We start from the raw sequence: 20,029 nt of genomic DNA on the forward strand, positions 1-20,029 counted from the left end.
TAAGTAGCAACTGAAAGCTTTAAAATTTAGATTTGCATTACAGATAACTGATTACACTGAACAAAAAATTAGTGGGAGCCAAAGTAAAAATAGCGACTATTAAGAGATTATTATAATAGTTCAGGTGAGAAAGATATCAGGAACATATTAGAATCACTCTTGGCTACCAAGGGCACAGGATGTGAGTGGAAGAGGGAGTCAAAGATAACTATCACATTTCTGGTTTAGATGAATGGTTAGCTGGTGACACTCAGATACTGACTTTGAATTTAAGGAGAAAGACTGGACTTTGATTTAACATGCTTGTGGCACTTCTATATGAAGAAATTCAGGCGGTTTTTGGCTCTATAAATTATGAACTGATAAGGGGTATCTGAATGGAGCTAGGACATGAAAAAAATAGTTATATGAATTTTTCTCCCAATAATATCTCAAAATATATCTGTCCTAATTTTACTATAATGATCTCTAATGGACTACCCACATTTCTCAACTGATAAAAGAATTTTCTTATATCAAAGTTACTAATAATTTAATAATGTGTTTTCTAAAGGTTTAACTTTTAAAACCTATATGGTATAAATCGCAAAACTTTAAAAATAGAAATATAAATGAAATTATAGCATTATGTTTTTCATGTAACAAGGACTTAAAATATGTATTCATTAAATATTAATTTTACCTGACATAATTTAAAATGGAAAAGAATTACCATTATTTTACCTGATAAATATAGATAGCCAGAGTCGCACAATACGCAAACCTATCTCCGCCGGCGGCACACACATCCTTGTTCCACGGCTGACATCCAGCAGCCAGCAATCCCACTTGCCTTACCTGGGACATATTTGCCTTGAAAAACAAATTTGAAGACATGTCAGTGATTTTCATTATTGATAAACTTCCTCATTGTTTTATGTCTGTCTTCCCCAACCCTTACCTTTATGCCCTGAAAAACATTTTACTAGTACTGTTAATTTTGACTTTTATTTTCAGAGAACAGTAGTGAACTCCCTAAATGTCTGCAGACATCGAGGCAATTTATTTATTTATTTATTTTTTATTTTTTTTGAGACAGAATCTTGCTCTGTCACCCAGGCTGGAGTGCAGTGGCAAGGTCTCGGCTCACTGCAAGCTCCACCTCCTGGGTTCACACCATTCTCCTGTCTCAGCCTCCTTGAGTAGCTGTGATTTCAGGTGCCCGCCACCACATCTGGCTAATTTTTCTATTTTTAGTAGAGACGGGGTTTCACTGTGTTAGCCAGGATGGTCTTGATCTCCTGACCTTGTGATCCGCCTGCCTCAGCCTCCCAAAGTGCTGGGATTACAGGCGTGAGCCACGGCGCCCAGCCTAAGGCAACTAATTTAAATGAGGAAAGCAGGAGATACCATAACGAAGGAACAACAGCTGATATTTGGCCAAGGGCTGAGAAACGCATAAGCAGTGATACAGAAATTGCACATGCTGTATTAATAGTATCACTGAAGAAGGCCATCATCCCATGTTGCAAGATTTATGGAACTTCCTAGAAAAACTGAAATATCCAGATTTTTTTTTTTTATTCTAGTGGTTGACATTTATTATGATCTTGCTATGTGCAAGACACTGTTCTAAGTATTAGGTTGGTGCAAAAGTAATTGTGGAAACAGTAATTTTGCACCAACCTAATTCTTTTTTTTTTTTTTTTTGCAGGGTCCTCCTTTTTTTTTTCCAACATTTCAAAGTGACTTTATTGGCTTTACATTCTTTTTTTTTTATTATTATACTTTAAGTTCTAGGGTACATGTGCATAACGTGCAGGTTTGTTACATATGTATACTTGTGCCATGTTGCTGTGCTGCACCCATCAACTCGTCAGCACCCATCAACTCGTCATTTACATCAGATATAACTCCCAGTGCAATCCCTCCCCCCTCCCCCCTCCCCATGATAGGCCCCGGTGTATGATGTTCCCCTTCCCGAGTCCAAGTGATCTCATTGTTCAGTTCCCACCTATGAGTGAGAACATGCGGTGTTTGGTTTTCTGTTCTTGTGATAGTTTGCTAAGAATGATGGTTTCCAGCTGCATCCATGTCCCTTCAAAAGACACAAACTCATCCTTTTTTATGGCTGCATAGTATTCCATGGTGTCTATGTGCCACATTTTCTTAATCCAGTCTGTCACTGATAGACATCTGGGTTGATTCCAAGTCTTTGCTATTGTGAATAGTGCCGCAATAAACATACGTGTGCATGTGTCTTTATAGCAGCATGATTTATAATCCTTTGGGTATATACCCAGTAATGGGATGGCTGGGTCATATGGTATTTCTAGTTCTAGATCCTTGAGGAATCGCCATACTGTTTTCCATAATGGTTGAACTAGTTTACAATCCCACCAACAGTGTAAAAGTGTTCCTATTTCTCCACATCCTCTCTAGCACCTGTTGTTTCCTGACTTTTTAATGATTGCTATTCTAACTGGTGTGAGATGGTATCTCATTGTGGTTTTGATTTGCATTTCTCTGATGGTCAGTGATCATGAGCATTTTTTCATGTGTCTGTTGGCTGTATGAATGTCTTCTTTTGAGAACTGTCTGTTCACATCCTTTGCCCACTTTTTGATGGGGTTGTTTGTTTTTTTCTTGTAAATTTGTTTGATTCTTTGTAGGTTCTGGATATTAGCCCTTTGTCAGACGAGTAGATTGCAAAAATTTTCTCCCATTCTGTAGGTTGCCTGTTCACTCTGATTTTTTTATGTGAAATGTATCCATTTTTGAATACTGGCAATTCATTCAAGGCATCCCATTTGAATTTAAAACACTATGGGCCAATAAAGGAAGGGTTGTGACCTGTGTCATAGAACTTCAGTTTTTACATCGACTCTTCATCCTCACAAAATCTATTTGAGGTGCATAAGACAGGTATACAAGCTGGGTTAACAATACTGTTCACTGTTAGGACGGGGCAGAAAGAAGCTGAAAAGTATCTGAATAAAAACGGTTTATGTGGCAGGACAGAGAATGTTGGAATAGACAACCCCAAAGATGCAGACAAAGTAGTGCAGCAGAAGCAGGCCTGGGCAGGAAATAAGGAATTATACCAAGCTTTACACCAGGCGTAGAGTGAGAGTTGGAGTCAAGCATTAAACCTTACGTCTCCATTTCTTGTATCTAAAATACAGCTTCTGAACTATATTTTCTGTCAGATTCCTCTCACATAAAAAAAATGCTATGAATCTATCTGTAAACGCTGAATACCTCCAAGATACCACAGAACAGACAATAAGTGGTAAGGCTGTAAGTCTGTGATCATAATGAAAACTCATAAGAAAATCATACTAAGGCAAAAAAGCACCTCTGCACAGAGTATTAAACTATGTGCTTATCTAATAAATGACATTCAAAAACGAAATTAGTGACAAAAAATACTTTCTAAAGGTAGAATCCAAGCCATTATTAGCTATCTTTTCAATATGGTCTAAAATACTGGTCTAAAAATAAAGATAGGAGCTCCTAATATGAGAGACAATCTTCCATTTACACTACCACAAAGTTATACCAGGCAAATTCAATTTTTAACTATTGTCACTTTCGTATCTGATTTTTAAATGAGGAAAAAATGTAAGTAGTGATTATAATCTTAAATATTTTGGTTTGGAAAGTTAAGTAGAAACTGAGAGCTATAATAAATTTGGTTTTACGTGACTAATATATTGCATAGTGAATATTTAATTTACGCTGCTCAAAAGCTTCGCATATGCTAATGTCAAAACCACAACATGTAAAATATCACACATACAAAACTTACACGCATAAATATATACACAGCTGATCTACATCTCAAGTCTTATAGATGCTTGTTCAGTGTATACCCTGAACCTTCCAACTCTTAATCCAATTCATTTAATGCTCAGCAATTAGTAAATTTTAAATGGTTAAGTTTTCTCCCATAGATCACTAACTCATATTTATTTACAAAACTATGTTCTTCATTTTATCTTTTCTACTTCATATTTTCACTTCTGAAAAGGATCTACTTTCTTCTCATCTCCTCTTCCATTCTTCTCCAATTCTTTCTGTCTTCATCTCATTAAATCCCCTTATCCGAGCAGAATTAGTGATAGATTTAGAAAAACAAAATAAATAAATTACTTGAAGTATAAGCTGGCATGATAAAGTAACAGCGCTACCAATCTTGAGTGCTTTTATGTATTCAGAAACTTTCCTCCTCCTCTAATGACACCTGTATTTCCTCAAACATTAGCATCCAGGGTAAATTAAAAATATATACATTTCTTTTTTTTTTACCCTTAGTAATATTACAGTATCTTTCACTGAAAATGTACATTATTTCAGCCACATTGTGAGTTACATTGACTTATGGAGATTATGTGGAGATCTTTAAAATTACTATTTATAACATTTGCATCTAAGTAAAAATGTCTTTTGATTTCTGTTTAACCAAATACTGAATTTATATTTGGAAAAGAAACATAACTAAAGAAAAAACTTTAAACACACAATTAAAATGAAGTCATTTGGCCAAGCACAGTGGCTCATGCCTGTAATCCCCCAGCACTTTGGGAGGCCAAGATGGGTGGATCGCTTGAACCCAGGAGTTCAAGACGAGTCTGGGCAACATAAGGAGATCCTATCTCTACAAAAATACAAAAATTAGCCAGGGGTGGTGGTGCGCACTTGTAGCCCTAGCTACTTGGGAAGCTGAGGTGGGAGGATTGCTTTAGCCTGAGAGGTGCAGGTTGCAGTAAACTGTGATCGCACCACTGCACTCTAGCCTGGGAGACAGAGCAAGTCTCAAATAGACAAATACATAAATAAAAGTCATTTTAAAATTTTCACTTTTTGGTAACTTTTTTTTCACATTTTTCATAATTAACAAACAATTCCTAGAAAAACAGCAAAATTGAGCAAAAAGTAGAGAGTTCCCATATGCCCCTCATAGCCTCCCCCCACCACATAACACGAGTTTCCCCACTATCAACACTCAGCATCAGATGGCACATGTTAAAACTGATGAGCCTATATTGACACATCATTATCACCCAAAGCCCACAGTTTACATTAGGGCTTATTCTTGATGTTCTCCATCATACAGGTTTTCACAAATGTGTAATGATATGTATCCACCATTACAGTATGGGCAAGGATAGCTTCACTGCTCTAAAAAGTCTTTTGTGCTGGCTGGGCGCGGTGGCTTACGCCTGTAATCCCAGCACTTTGGGAGGCCGAGGTGGGTGGATCACGAGGTCAGGAGTTCAAGACCAGCCTGGCCAAGATGGTGAAACCCCATCTCTACTAAAAATACAAAAAATTAGCCGGGCGTGGTGGTGGGTGCCTGTAATCCCAGCTACTTGGGAGGCTGAGGCAGAGAATTTCTTGAATCCAGGAGGCAGAGGTTGCAGTGAGCCGAGACTGTGCCACTGCACTCCAGGCTGGGCGACAAAAAAAAAAAAAAAAAAGTCCTTTGTGCTCTGCCTATTCATCCACCCTACCCCCCTTCAATTCCTGGCAACAACTAATCTTTCAATGTTTCCATAGTTTTGCCTTCCCACAAAGTCATACAGTTGGAACCATAGAGTATGTAGCCTTTACAGACTGCCTTCTTTCAGTTAGTAATTCGCATTTAGTTTGCCTTCATGTCTTTTCATGGCTTGAGAGCTCATTTCTTTTTTTTTCTCCATTTTTTATTTTGGTAAAATACGCATAACATAAAATCTAACTTCTTAACCACTTTTAAATGTACAATTCATAATGTGCAACCAGGAGTGTGAGGTTGCAGTGAACTATGACCGTGCCACTGCACTCCAGCCTGGGTGATAGAGACCCTGTCTGTGGGGGTGGGGGAGAGGGAGGCAAGCAGGGAGGGCAGGAGGAAGAAGGGAGGGAGGGAGGAAGGAAGGAAAAAAGGAAGGAAGGGAAAAACACTATTAATAGTACCCAAAGAATGGGAGAAAATATTTGTAAACCACATATCTGATAAGGGATTAATATCCCAAATATAGGGAGAATTCCCAAAACTCAACAATGACAAAGAAACATGATTTATCTGATTCAAAAACGGGCAAAGGACTTGAATACATAATGTCCTCAAATTTCATCCCTGTTGTAGTGTATGTCAGAATTTCCTTCTGATTTAAAGGTGAATAATATTCCATTGTGCACATATGCCATATTTGCTTATCCATGTGTCTATGAATTGTCACCTGGATTGCTTCCATGTTTTAGCTATTACAAAAAAAAAATGCTGCAATGAAAATGTATGTACAAATATCTCTTTCACACCCTGCTTTCAATTTTGGGGGATTTACATGCAGAAGTGGGATATTACATCAAATAATCATTTTATTTTTACTTTTTTGCAAAACTACCATACTGTTTTCCACAGCAGCAATTCCATTTTACATTACAACAAACAGGGCACAAGTGTTTGGATAACTCCACATCCTGACCAATAGGTACTATTTTCTTGATAGTAGCCATTCTAATTGGTGTGAAATGGTGTTTTATTGTTCTTTTGATTTGCATTTCCCTGAAGATTAATAATGTTGAGCATCTTTTCATGTGCTTATCAGTCATTTCTGTAACATCTTTGGTGAAACATCTATTTAGGTATCTTGTCCATTTTTCAACCAGGTAAATCACGTTTCTTTGTAATTGTTAAGTTTTAGGAGTTCTTCCTGTATTTGCGATATTAATTCTATATCAGATATGTGATTTACAAATATTTTCTTCATTGTGTGGGTTGCTGTCCATTTACTGTTGACAGGGTTTTTCTTTTCTTCTTCTTCTTTTTATTTTTCTACAGACAGGTTTCTTTCTGGAGTGTAGTGGCATGATCATAGTTCACTGCAACCCCAAACTCCTAGGCTCAAGTGATCCTGCTGCCTCAGACTCCCAAGTAGCTAGGCCTACAGGCATGCACCGTTATGCCTGGCTATTTTCTGCTGTTGTTGAAACAGTCTCACCATGCTGCACAGGTTGGTCTCGAACTCCTGGCCTCAAGTGATCATCCTGCCTCAGCCTCCCGAAGTGCTGGGATCACAGATGTGAGTCACCATGCCTGGCCAGTGTTTTTCTTTTGATGCACAGAATTTTTAATTTTCATGAAATCCAATTTGCATGTTTTGTGCTTTTGATGCCTGTGCCTTTGGTATCATATTCTAGACATTGCTGTCAAATCCAATGTTGTGAAGCTTTTGCCCTCTGTTTTCTTCTAAAAGCTTTATAGATATTGGTCTTAAATTTAGTGTCTTTGATCCATTTTAATTTTTTATATGGTGTTAGGTAAGAGTCCAATTTCATTTTTGGCATCTGGATATTTCGTTTTCCCAGCATCATATGTTAAGACTGGCCTTTCTGCATTGAATGATATTGCCACTCTTGTCAAATGATATTTGGTCATATATGTAAGGGGATAGTTCTGAAGTCTCTATTCTATTCCATTGGCCTATGTACCTGCCTTTCTGCTGGTATGACACTGTTTTGATTACTGCAGTATTGCAACAGTTTTGAAATCAGAAAATGTGAGTCCTTCAGGTTTGTTATTCAGGGTCTCTTGAGTTTCTATATCAATTTTAGGACGGCTTTTTAAAATTCTTGCATTTGCCCGTTTCATCTAGGTTATCAAATTAGTTGGTGTGCAATTGTTCCTACTACTGTCTTATAATGTTTTTAATTTCTTTATAATCTGTAGAGATGTTCCAATTTTTGTGATTTTAATAATTTGAGTCTTCTCTCTTTTTCTTAGTCTATCCAGCTACAGGTTTGACAATTTTGTTGATCTTTTTCTCTATTTTTTTTTCTATTCTCTATTTCATTTATCTCTGCTTGGATATGATATCTTTCATTCTAGTTTTGAGTTTAGTTTATTATTTTGTTAGTTCCTTAAGTTGTAAAAATAGGTTGCTAATTTGAGATCTTATAAATGCTTTAATGAAATTATTTATGGCTACAAATTTTCCCTCTGGCATTGATTCTACTGCATCCCATAAGTTTTGGTATGTTGTGTTTTTGTGTCACTCATCTCTAAGAGTTCTCTACTTTTCCTTGTGATTTCTTCTTTCATCCATTGGTTGTTTGAGAGTGTGTTAATGTCCATAAATTCGTGAATTTTTCAGTTCTCTTTCTGTTATTAATTTCTAACTTTATCTTGCAGTGTTCAGAGAAGACACAATGTATGATAACTACTTTTTAAAATCTATTGAGGCTTAATATTTGGACAAACATATTGCCCATCCTGGAAAATGTCGCATGTGCACTTGAGAAGAATGTGTATGCAGTTATGGAGTAGGGTGTTCTGTATATGTCTGTTAGATCCAGTTGGATTAATATATTGTTTGAGTCCTCAGTTTCCTTGCTTATTTCCTTGTCTGATGTATTCATTATTGAGAACGGGGTACTGACTTATACAACTATTATTGTAGAACTATCTATCCCTTCAATTCAGTTAGTTTTTGCTTCATATATTTTGATGGTGTTTTTTGGGTGTATAAATGATTGTAATTGTTCTATTTTGCTGCATTGAAACTTTATTGATATATAGTGTCCTTCTTTGACTTTTCTGAACTTTTTTGATTAAAAATCAATTTCATCTAATATTAATATAGGCATGCCTGCTTTCTTTTTGCTACTCTATGCATGGAAAAAAATTTTTCCATCCTTTTACTTCCAATTTATTTGTGTCTTTGGATCTCAAATGAATCAACTGTAGACAGCATATAGATGGACTTTGTATTTTTTATTGTTATGCTTTAAGTTCTAGGGTACATGTGCACAACGTGCAGGTTTGTTGCATATGTATACATGCGCCATGTTGGTGTACTGCACCCATTAACTCGTCATTTACATGAAGTATATCTCCTAATGCTATCCCTCCCCCTCCCCCCACCCCACGACAGGCCCCAGTGTGTGATGTTACCCTTCCTATGTCCAAGTGTTCTCATTGTTCAATTCCCACCTATAAGTGAGAACATGCGGTGTTTGGTTTTTTGTCTTTGCGATAGTTTGCTAAGAAAGATGGTTTCCAGCTTCATCCATGTCCCTACAAAGGACATGAACTCAATCTTTTTTATGGCTGCATAGTATTCCATGGTGTATATGTGTAACATTTTCTTAATCCAATCTATCATTGATAGACATTTGGGTTGGTTCCAAGTCTTTGCTATTGTGAATAGTACTGCAATAAACATACGTGTGCATGTGTCTTTATAGCAGCATGATTTATAATCCTTTGGGCATATACCCAGTAATGGGATGGCTGGGTCAAATGGTATTTCTAGTTCTAGATCCTTGAGGAATCGCCACACTATCTTCCACAATGGTTGAACTAGTTTACAGTCCCACCAACAGTGTAAAAGTGTTCCTATTTCTCCACATCCTCTCCAGCACCTGTTGTTGTTTCCTGACTTTTTAATGAACGTCATTCTAACTGGTGTGAGATGGTATCTCATTGTGGTTTTGATTTGAATTTCTCTGATGGCTAGTGATGATGAGTATTTTTTTCATGTGTCTGTTGACTGCATAAATGTCTTCTTTTTAGAAGTGTCTGTTCATATCCTTTGCCCACTTTTTGATGGGGTTGTCTGGTTTTTTTCTTGTAAATTTGTTTGAGTTCTTGGTAGATGCTGGATATTAGCCCTTTGTCAGATGAGTAGATTGCAAAAATTTTCTCCCATTCTCTAGGTTGCCTGTTCACTCTGATGGTAGTTTCTTTTGCTGTGCAGAAGCTCTTTAGTTTAATTAGATCCCATTTGTCAATTTTGGCTTTTGTTACCATTGCTTTTGGTGTTTTTGACATGAAGTCCTTGCCTTTGCCTATGTCCTGAATGGTATTGCCTAGATTTTGTTCTAGGGTTTTTATGGTTTTAGGTCTAACATTTAAGTCTTTAATAGATGGATCTTTTTAAAAATCGATTCTGCCAATCTCTGTCTTTTGTTTGAAAAGCTTAATATCCATTTACATTTACAGTAATTTCTGATAAAGGACTTACTTCTGTCATTTTGCTATTCATTTCCAATATGCTTCATAGCTTTTTTGTCCTCATTTCCTGCAACACTTTTGCCTTTTGTGTTTAAAAGTTAATTTTTGCAGTGAAACTTTGAATTCCTTTCTCATTTTCTTCTGTGTATATCCTATAGTTATTTTCTTTGTGGCTACCATGGAGATTAAACTTAACATGCTAAAGTTACAAGACTCTAATTTAAATTTATTCCAAATTAGCTTCAATTACATGCAAAACCTGAGCTCTTTTAAAACTCCAACCCCACACCTTTAAGTTGTTGATGCCAAAATATTACATCTTTATATATTGTGTGGCCTGAAACACAAACAAATTAATTATTTTAAATACATTAGTTTCTTAAAGTAAGAGAAGACAAAATGTGGAATCACCAACCAAAGTTACAATAATACTACTTGTATACTAAGAATTTTTAAAATATTTTATTTGTTTAAATGATGATGAAGACAAACAATAGCATTCCACACCACTGTTTCCAAATACTAGCACTTACAATTGTCCATGTATTTACCTTTATTGAGATCTTTATTTTTTCATATGGCTTTGAGTTACTGTCTAGAGACATTTCATTTCACCCTGCAGAACTTCCTTGAGCATTTCTTCCAAAGCAGGTTTAAAGATAATGAACTCCCTCAGTTTTTGCTTACTGGGAAATGTATTAATTTCTCCCTCACTTCTGAAAGACAGTTTTGCACGATAAAAGATACTTGGTTGACATTTTTTTTCTTTTAGCACTTTAAATATATTGGCCCATTTCCTTCCAGTCTCCAAAGTTTCATATCAGAAATCTGTTGTTTATACTATTGAGGATCCCTGTACGTATGTGTTAATCACTTCTTTCTTATTGATTTCAAGATTCACTCTGTTTTTCAAGATTTGATTATGATGTGTCTCCATTGTGGGTCTGTTTCAGCTCAAATTCTTGGAGTTTGCTGAAACTCTTGGAAATTTACTTCATGTTTTTCATCAAATTTGAGGAGTTTTCTGCCATTATTTCTTCAAATATTCTTTCTTCTCTTCCATCTCTCTCTCTTCCCCTTTGGTACTCACACATGAGTGCATATTGTTGGGCTTCATAGTGTCCTTTATGTCCCTTCAGTTTTGCTTACTTCTCTTCAATCTCTTTCTGTTCCTTAGACTCAATATTTTCTATTGTCTTATCTTCATATTTGCCAATAATTTCTTCTTAAATGTCTCTGAATTCTTCTATTTTACTTAAGTTATTATATTTTTCAGGCCTACAATTCTTTTTCTGGTTTTCTATCTCTTTATTATCTCCATTTTGTTCAAATATTGTTTTCTTGACTTTCTCCATATCTCCTTTTAGTTTTTAAGCATCCCAAAACAGTTGTTTTAAAGTCTTTGTCTAGTAGATCTTTCATCAGGTCTCTTTCAAAAAGCATCTGTTTATTTTTTTTCCACTGAAAGAGCCATAATTTTCTGTTTCTTTTTAGGGCTTGTGGCTTTCTGTTGAACACTGGACACTTGAATCTAGTAATATGGTAACTCTGGAAATCAGAGTCTCCTCCTTCCTCAGGATTTGCTATTTTTGTTTTCACTTGTTATTTTTGTTTTCAATTGTTGTGGGCTGTGTCTGTGCCAAGGATCATCCTCAGGTATAAACATAAGGACTTCTCAGGGTTATTCTGAACTTGTGTCTTTTTCTGTTCATGCACAGTAACTTCCTAATTTTGTTTGTATAGGCAGTTGCTTTTGAATTGCATAGGCTTTAATTGCTGGCTCTCAAAAGGGTGAAAAGAAAAAAATTAAGGGATTCAGCCCTTTAAGTCCCCTTGAAATCACTTCAGCTGGAGCGGAAGGAGATTGTAACAGTGGAGGTAGGTGCAATAACAATGGCTGCCCACCTCTTTGTCTGCACTTCTGTGATCAGAAGCAGTAGATTCCTGATATACAAAGGACAGAGTGCTTTTTTTTCTACCCTGGTGCAAATAAGCTGCTTGCAAGATACTTCTGGAGTATATGCTCAGTTGTCTGCCCTGGAGCTTGAGGTGAGGGATGAGTAGCTGCCACTGTGCTGGGAACTAAAACTTACTAACTTCAATTTATCATCCAAGCCTTCCCCTGAAAGTTGCAAGCCTTCACAGATTCTGGTATTACAAAATAATTACATCAGACAGACTGTACCGGTGCAATTGTTGTCTAGGTGGGGAGAGAGATTTCTAGTGCCTTTCATGGCTTAATGGCTAATTGCTTTTTAGTGTAGAATAATATTTATCTATCTAGATGTAGCGCAGTTTATTTATTAACCAGTATACTGAAGGACATACTTGTTGCTTCCATGTTTTAGCAATTATGCTTAAAGCTGCTATAAACATCCATGTGCAGGTTTTTGGGTGGACACAGCTTTTTTGCTGGACCATATAATAAGAATATGTTTAGCTTTGTAAGGACCCATCAAACTGTCTTCCATAAGGTCTGTGTCATTTTGTATTCCCATTAGAAATGAGAGTTTCTGTTGCTCCACATCCTTGCCAGCATCTGGTGTTTGGATATTAGCCATTCTAATAGATATGAGGTGGTATCTAATTGATTTAATTTGCAATTCCCAAAGACAAATGATGTTGAACATCTTTTCACATGCTCACTGGTCATGTATATATATGCTTTGGTGAGATATCTGTTCAGCTCTTTTGCCCACTTTAAAACCAGGCTGTTCCATCTTCTAGTTACTGAGTTATATGAATTATTTGTATATTTTGGATAACAGATCTTTAGCAGATGTGTCTTTTGCAAATATTTTCTTCCATTCTGTGCCTTGCCTTCTTATTCTGTTGATATTGTTAAAATTGAAGATTTTCATTTTAATAAAGTCCAACTTATCAATTATTTATTTCATAGAACATACCTTTTGTATCTAAAAAGTGCTAGCAAAACCCACAGTCATCCAGGTTTTCTTTTATGTTACCTTCTACGAGTTTCATAGTTTTGCATTTTATATGTAGTCCTATGTTGCATTTTGGGTTATTTTTTGTAAAATATATAAGGCCTGTGTCTAGATTCTTTTTTTCAACATTGTATATCCAGTTATTCCAGCCTCATTTGTTGAAAAGACTATCTTAGTTTCACTGTATTGCCTTTGTTTCTTTATCAAATATCAGTTGAGTATATATATGTGGGTCTATTTCTAAGCTCTCTATTCTGTTCCATTGATCTATTTGTCTATCCTTTTGCAGATACCACAGCTATCTTTTTGATTGGAGCTATATAATAATTCTTTAAGTTGGGTAGTGTTAGTTCCCAACTTTTTTCTCCTTCAATCCGTTCCTGCATGTTGTCTACTTTTACCATTAAAGCTATTAGCAAATTAATTGCAGTTTTTTTTAAATTCCTTGTCTGATAATACCAACATTTCTGTTGTATCTGACTCTGGTTCTGATGCTTTGTCTGTCTATTCAAACTGTATTTTTTTGCCTTTTTGTTTATCATGTAAATTTTTGTGAGGTGTACATGATGAACTTCATAAAAGAAAATGCTGTAAACAGGCCTTTAGTAATGTAGTGGTAAGATGTGGGGGTAGAGTGAGCATTATAAAGTCCTATGATTAGGCCTCAGTCACGTGCCCATGACCAGTGCTTCTTAGTCCCCCCATCCCTGCTTAGGTGCGACACAATGGCTGAGGAAGGGCTGGTGTTGGGTATTTTCCTTCTCCCAGGTAGGTAAGGATCTTATGAAATTCTAGAGTGTTACACTCTGGACAAATAGGTTCTCTGGAGGTTAGGTCTTAAGAACAGAATGCCATGATCCTAAAATTCATACAGAACCAAACAAGAGCACAAATAGCCTATGCAATCCAAAGCCAAAGGAATAAGGCTGGAGGCAATGCATTACTTGACTTTAAATTATATTACAAGACTATGGTAACCAAAATAGCATGGCACTGGCATAAAAAATAGACATATAGATCAATGGAAGAGAATAGAGATCCCAGAAATAAAGCCACATACCTACAGTGAATTGATTTTCAACAAGGCCAACAAGAACACAGAGTGAGGAAACAACACCCTTTTCAATAAACAGTGCTGGAAAAATTAGACATCCACAATCAGGAGAATAAAACTAAACCCATATCTATCACCATATAAAAAAAAAATCAAGATGTATTAAAGACTTAAATGCAAGATCAGAAACTATAAAAATACTAGAAGAAAACCTAGGGGAAACTCTTATGGACATTCATCTAGGCAAGGAATGTATACTATGACCTCAAAAGCACAAACAAAAACAAAAATAGACAAATGGGACTTAATTAAACTAAAGAGCTCCTGCACAACAAAAGAAATAATCAACAGAGAGAACACATAACCTGCAGAAAAGGGGAAATATCTGCAAACTATTCATCCAACAAGGGACTAATATCCAGAATATACAAAGAAACCAAATAACTCGACAACAACAAAAATACAAATAATCCCATTAAAAACTGGGCAAAGGACATGAGTAGACATTTTTCTGAAGAAGACATACAAATGGCCAAGAGGTATATGAAAAAATGTTCAACATCACTGATCATAAGAGAAATGCAAATTAAAACCACAATAAGATACAATCTTCCACCAGTCAGAGTGCCTATTACTAAAAAGATAGAAATAATAGATGTTGGTGAGGATGTGGGGAAAAGAGAATTCATACACTGTTGGTGCAAATGTAAATTAATACACCTTCTATGAGAAACAGCGTGGAAATTTCACAAATAAGTAAAATTAGAGCTATTATATGATCCAGTAATCCTACTACTGTGTATCTACCCAAAGGAAAATAAATCATTATAGCAAAAAGATACCTGCACTCATATGTTTATTGCAGCACTATCTGCAATAGCAAAGCTATAGAATCAACTTAAGTGTCTATCAACAGATGACTGGATAACAAAAATGTAGTATATATACACAGTGGAATACTATTCAGCCATCAAAAATCATGTATTTTGCAGCAACATGGATGGAGCTGGAGGTCATTATCCTAAGGGAAACAAGCCACGCACAAAGAGTCACATATCACATGCTCTCATTCATAAGTGGGTAGTAAAAAAACGTGTACACATGGACGCGAAAGTGGAATGTTAGACAAGGGTGACTCCAAAGTGTGAAGGAGTGAGAGGGGTGGATGATGAGAAATTACTGAATGGTACAATGTACATTATTCAGGTGATGGATACCCTAAAAGCCCTGATTTGATCACTATGCAATCTATGCATGTAACAAAATTGTACTTGTACTCCATAATTTTATATGAATTATTTTAAAAGTTGGTTAAAAATAAAGAACAGAATGCTCTAGTGTAATTTAAGTGGTTTCTTTTCCCCTCCGGCTGCTGGAAGCAAGAGGATATTCTTCTCTAATATTCACTGAGAGTACCAGTTTAGAGCTCCTGGAAGTAAAACGTTCAAAAGCTGCCCCACCACTCCCACTACTGGGTTCCTGTGAAGTTTTTAACTCTCAGACTTGACCATATTGTGCTTCCATCAATTTATCAGTTACAGTTCAGATTTTCTTACTCTGGCAGCGAAGCCCAGGTTGGTTTCTGCTAATTGATTTCTGCTCTGGTAAGTTGTGATTCTCTGCAACCGCATTTCTACCTCAATCATTTTGAGGGCAGTGATTTGCCTTGTGCCCTTACTTCTCAGGTGGATCTAGGAAGAGTTGTTGATTTTTCAAAGTGTTCAATTTTTTACTGGTTAAAATGGAGTAGCAACTTCTAAGCTGCTTTCATCCTGAACTAGAAACCAGCAGTTTCTCTGCTTATTTATTAAAAACAAAAAGAAAGTTCTAAATTTGTGCCAACACATTTTGACTTTAACTAAGAGTATATCTTGATTTCTTATTTTTTAGTTTCCAAAATTAGATAATACAAGCATTTCTATGTTGACATAAAATTTGGTGTACCTTTGATCTTAAATAGCTTTTACAGGTCTTACAATCCAACAACTTAAATCCTGTTGAAATTCAGAGTCGAATAACTTGCTAAACCAGATATTAAAATAATAAATAGGACAAACAGAATAGATATTTCAAAACAAAATAGATATTTCAAAACAATAGGTATTTTAAAAAATCTATGATTCTAAATAAAAGATAAAAAGCATATCATACATTATTGAATATATAAATATCATTGCATTTAAAGTCTGAATTATGTATTCAAGCAAAGTCTAATACGTGAATTTCTAGATTTCTTTTCAAAAGGACTAAAAAAGATATGCAATAATTATGCAGTCTTAATTAAATTATATCTACAATTGCCAAGGAGATGAAACAAAATGTCCAGAGCCTTTTGTTATCTTTGTAGTCAGCATCAATTGTTACTCAATCATGATTCTGCATTACTAAAAACAGAAAATGGTCCACTGAAAGTCCATTTCAAAATATAAATTTATATTTTAAATATAAATTCTACAAAATATGTCACATTTAAAGGTAAATAAACATATTTAGACAGGTAATATATTGCAGATAAATCTTTTACAAAGTCTTTATTATCCTTACTTTAGAATGTTTCATTAATATGTGAACCACTCAAGAATTTTCATGTCTATTTCAAAGATTTGTTGCTTCAGAATATACAATCTTTTTGGCCCAGAAACAACACACACACTTTGCCAATGAAGTACTAAACACTGTAGCTCACTGAATAATGCAGATTTATAATGGATTTAGGAAGAAACTCTGAGCATTGTGTCACCCCACATAGAACTGACAACATCAGTCGCCTGGCAACTATAGCCTTTGCAATGATGTATTTTTTTGTTGTTGTTTAACTCAAATTGTATTTTTGGATTCAATCTCATACCATATGAAACACACATACACAAAAAATAATCATATTAAATTTATTCTTAGGTTCAATAGGGAATACATGGTGAAGATGCTTTTCGCAAAGTGAATAAAGAAAGCGATAAGGATATATCTACATTAGTTTGGCACAGGTAATAAAACTCGCTTTTAAATATGTAAGATTATTATGATATAAAATAATCATAACAAAAATTATAAAACTAAAGTTCATATATATGTGTTTGTATAAACATAGTCACATGCCATAAATACTAATTATGTAATTATGTCAAAATACAAACGTCAACTTAGTGCTCTAAAAATCAAATTCGCACTTGTATGTGACTTTCTAAACATTACATTTCTAATTTACAATTATTAACTCAAAAACACAACTTACCTCTTCTTGTGAACATTCTAAAAAACAGCTTTAAAAATCTGCTATGCTGAATGCTTATTATATGTAATATATATGCATATACAAATAACAAATAACAAATATATATGCATATACAAATAACAAATGAAAAATAATACACTGAATTTTTTTTCCATTCTATGTTTCCCCCATTCACAATACAGACCAGGCACAGGTCCTGGGCTGAAGCATATATGGGGTAGGTTTATTCTACCTTCTCTTTCTATACACTCAGTGTAAGAACACAGCCTGTGGTAAACACCAGGAGGGCATAAGCTGGATTTCTGAAAGAAATTAAGGTCAATATTCATGTGTCAATTTTTTTCAATCAGAATAGGAGCTTTCATTTCCATCTACATACGTATGAGAGCTGGTCAATACTTAAGCCAGAAGGAGCTCAAACTCACAATAAGATAGTAATTTTAGGGTCAATCTATTTCTATACTTTAACAGCAGCTGCACTTTTAATACGTTTCAAAACCAGGCATTCATTTATAAAGGCCCATAGTAGCATAAAGGGCAAGAAGGGAAAGATTTTGAATTCTCATAATCTCCATGAGCTGCTCCAAAGTCATTTTAAGGAAACACGTTTCATTAAAAAGCATTTTTCTTAAAATCAGTTCCCATTCCTGCATACAATACAAACAAGGATACCGGCAGTGTGTGCGTGTGTGTGTGTGTGTGTGTGTGTGTGTGTTGTGTGTGTGTGTAAGTGGGACTTGGAGTATTACTATTAAACTCATAAGCTAAAATAGTTCCATCATTTATACCTGAAATGGAAATTCAGGATGGCAAACTGCTCATTAACTCTCAACTCCTTTTCTGAAGAATGCTTTAGGATTTACAGTATGAGGATTATTCTCCAGAGTTAGATATTTACTGGCTCCAGAAATGTTTACCAGATGTTTTCACAGCTTACAAAACAAGTATCTGGAAAAAAAGTACAAAAGGCTTCAAATGGTTGAGGATTTATAACTAAAAAGAAGTAATACTGAGAAAATGTCTGTAATTAATGTGCTTAGGATGGAAATCTCAAGAAAAAGAAAGTACTGTATATCTTTGGCAGCCTATGCTCTTGAATAACAGTGGTGAAAAATCTAGTAAAATAGCATATACTCTGGCTTTTTTGTCTCACTAATTAATAAAATAAAAATACACAAATTGTCTTCATTTAAATAATCAAGAAATTTAAAAAGTGAAAATAATCAAAGAGAAATCATATATTATTCTAGAATAAATCCATGTGACAAGGTACATTTTAAAAGGCATTTTTTCTATTATTGTTATAACAGGTCAGAATACTGTTTTCAAAATACTATGTAAATGTTTTCACACTAACAATGCAGTTTATTTTCAAATGTAATTAACTACCTAAAAATTTAACACATGCAACATGGCACTCTTCTTCAGAATTGTTTTATTTTCCTTTTAAAATATTTGTATAATAAATAGTATCAGCATACATTTATCTTCTGTTTCATTAAATGATTTTCTTTATGGGAAAGACTTGCTTGAAATTACTGCTATTTTCATATATTAATCTCAATATATAAAATGTTATTTTATATTTAAAGCCTAAGATAATTTGAAAACATTACAAACTCATCTGAAATTAGGATAGAAAAAAACGCCCTTTCTTCAATATATAGTTACACTTATTATATTCTTACTTCTGCTTTAAAACTAGCAAATAAGTGTCTTATTCACGCTCAGAATTTTGCAAGGCAAAAATTTCCACAATATAAATCACGCAGAAATAGAACTATATGAGAAGAAAAGCAGAAAAAAAAAATGGCAGGAAATCGTAATTACAAATAAATGTATCTTACTCTTTGCAGTCCTTCATACCAATCATCTTGCTCAAACCAATTTGAAATGTAAGTCATCCAAGCCATAGAATGTTTCCACTTTAATCAAGGCAATTGGAAACTCGGCATCAGAATAGACAGCACCTAAAGTAACAACAATGTGTTTCAACCAAACAAGATTTACCAAAATCTCCCTTGTGAAATGATGTTCAGTACAAAAGGCTAGAACTGCACAAATATTTCAGCTGAAACAATTTTAATTATTTACAAGTAAATAAGAAAATAAGAAAAAAATCAATAATAATGTTGTTGGATAGTACCAGAGAATGCTATTATCAAATATTTTATTAACCTTTCTGTTTACGTTCTTAAAAAACAATCTTAGATTTAACTTTTATAAGAAATAGCTCAATGATTTATAAAAGTTACCAAGTTAAAAATAAGGAATCCATAAAAATCACAAAATGGGCAGCAGAAAATGAGTTATATATTCAACCTCAGGAACTGAAGCTTTCTAAGTTAAAAGGTATACAGTGATAAAGCCAATCCTATATTTCTGTTTGCTTCCAGCCCCATACTTGAGAGTTAAATCATTTCACATTTAAGTTAATTGCTAACCATGTAACCACATCAAAAAGTTTAAAGACACCATTTAATACAGTGCTGATATGTTCAAGAGTCAAAATCACATGAATGTAATTTAATTTTAGTTTTACTCATTTTTAGAAGGAAATATTTACTAGCCATGATAAGTAAGATATTTCTTCCTACACTGGAAAATATTTGGACTTCAAAATATCCTCTATAATGTTTAGATGCTTAACTCAACATACAACAGGTTCTAAGTGATCTTTTCTTCATCAGAGACAAAATAATGGAAGGAAGGACAAAGGGATGAAGGATGGACAGTAGGAAGCGAGGAAAGAAGGAAGGAAGGGAAGAGAAAAAGAGACAATGAGTAAAATAATGAAAAGAGAATTAAGCAACAAA

General features: G+C 34.7%; 1 protein-coding gene and 1 non-coding gene across 8 annotated transcripts in view; both read right to left on the reverse strand.

Annotated features, from left to right (window-relative positions):
• The window catches only part of LOC105466756 (WD repeat domain 17), a 116,309-nt gene that overhangs the window by 66,377 nt on the left and 29,903 nt on the right, over positions 1-20,029 (reverse strand). For 3 of the 7 annotated variants that reach the window (XM_071092809.1, XM_071092811.1, XM_071092810.1), the window contains 2 exons: positions 19,061-19,183; positions 724-852 (listed from right to left, as the gene is read on the reverse strand). In XM_071092809.1, coding sequence (XP_070948910.1) covers positions 724-852; positions 19,061-19,126 — 195 coding nt within the window. In that variant the 5' untranslated portion in view covers positions 19,127-19,183. Of the gene's footprint in view, positions 1-723; positions 853-18,001; positions 18,162-19,060; positions 19,184-20,029 lie in introns of those variants that run through there. The other 4 variants (XM_071092815.1, XM_071092813.1, XM_071092814.1 and 1 more) reach the window with 2 other exon arrangements.
• LOC112424048 (small nucleolar RNA SNORA51) lies at positions 17,370-17,502 on the reverse strand. Its single transcript, XR_003014696.2, has one exon. It is a non-coding gene; the product is annotated as a small nucleolar RNA SNORA51 (small nucleolar RNA).

This window comes from Macaca nemestrina, chromosome 3 (assembly GCF_043159975.1).
Source record: "Macaca nemestrina isolate mMacNem1 chromosome 3, mMacNem.hap1, whole genome shotgun sequence".
NCBI lineage: Eukaryota > Metazoa > Chordata > Mammalia > Primates > Cercopithecidae > Macaca > Macaca nemestrina.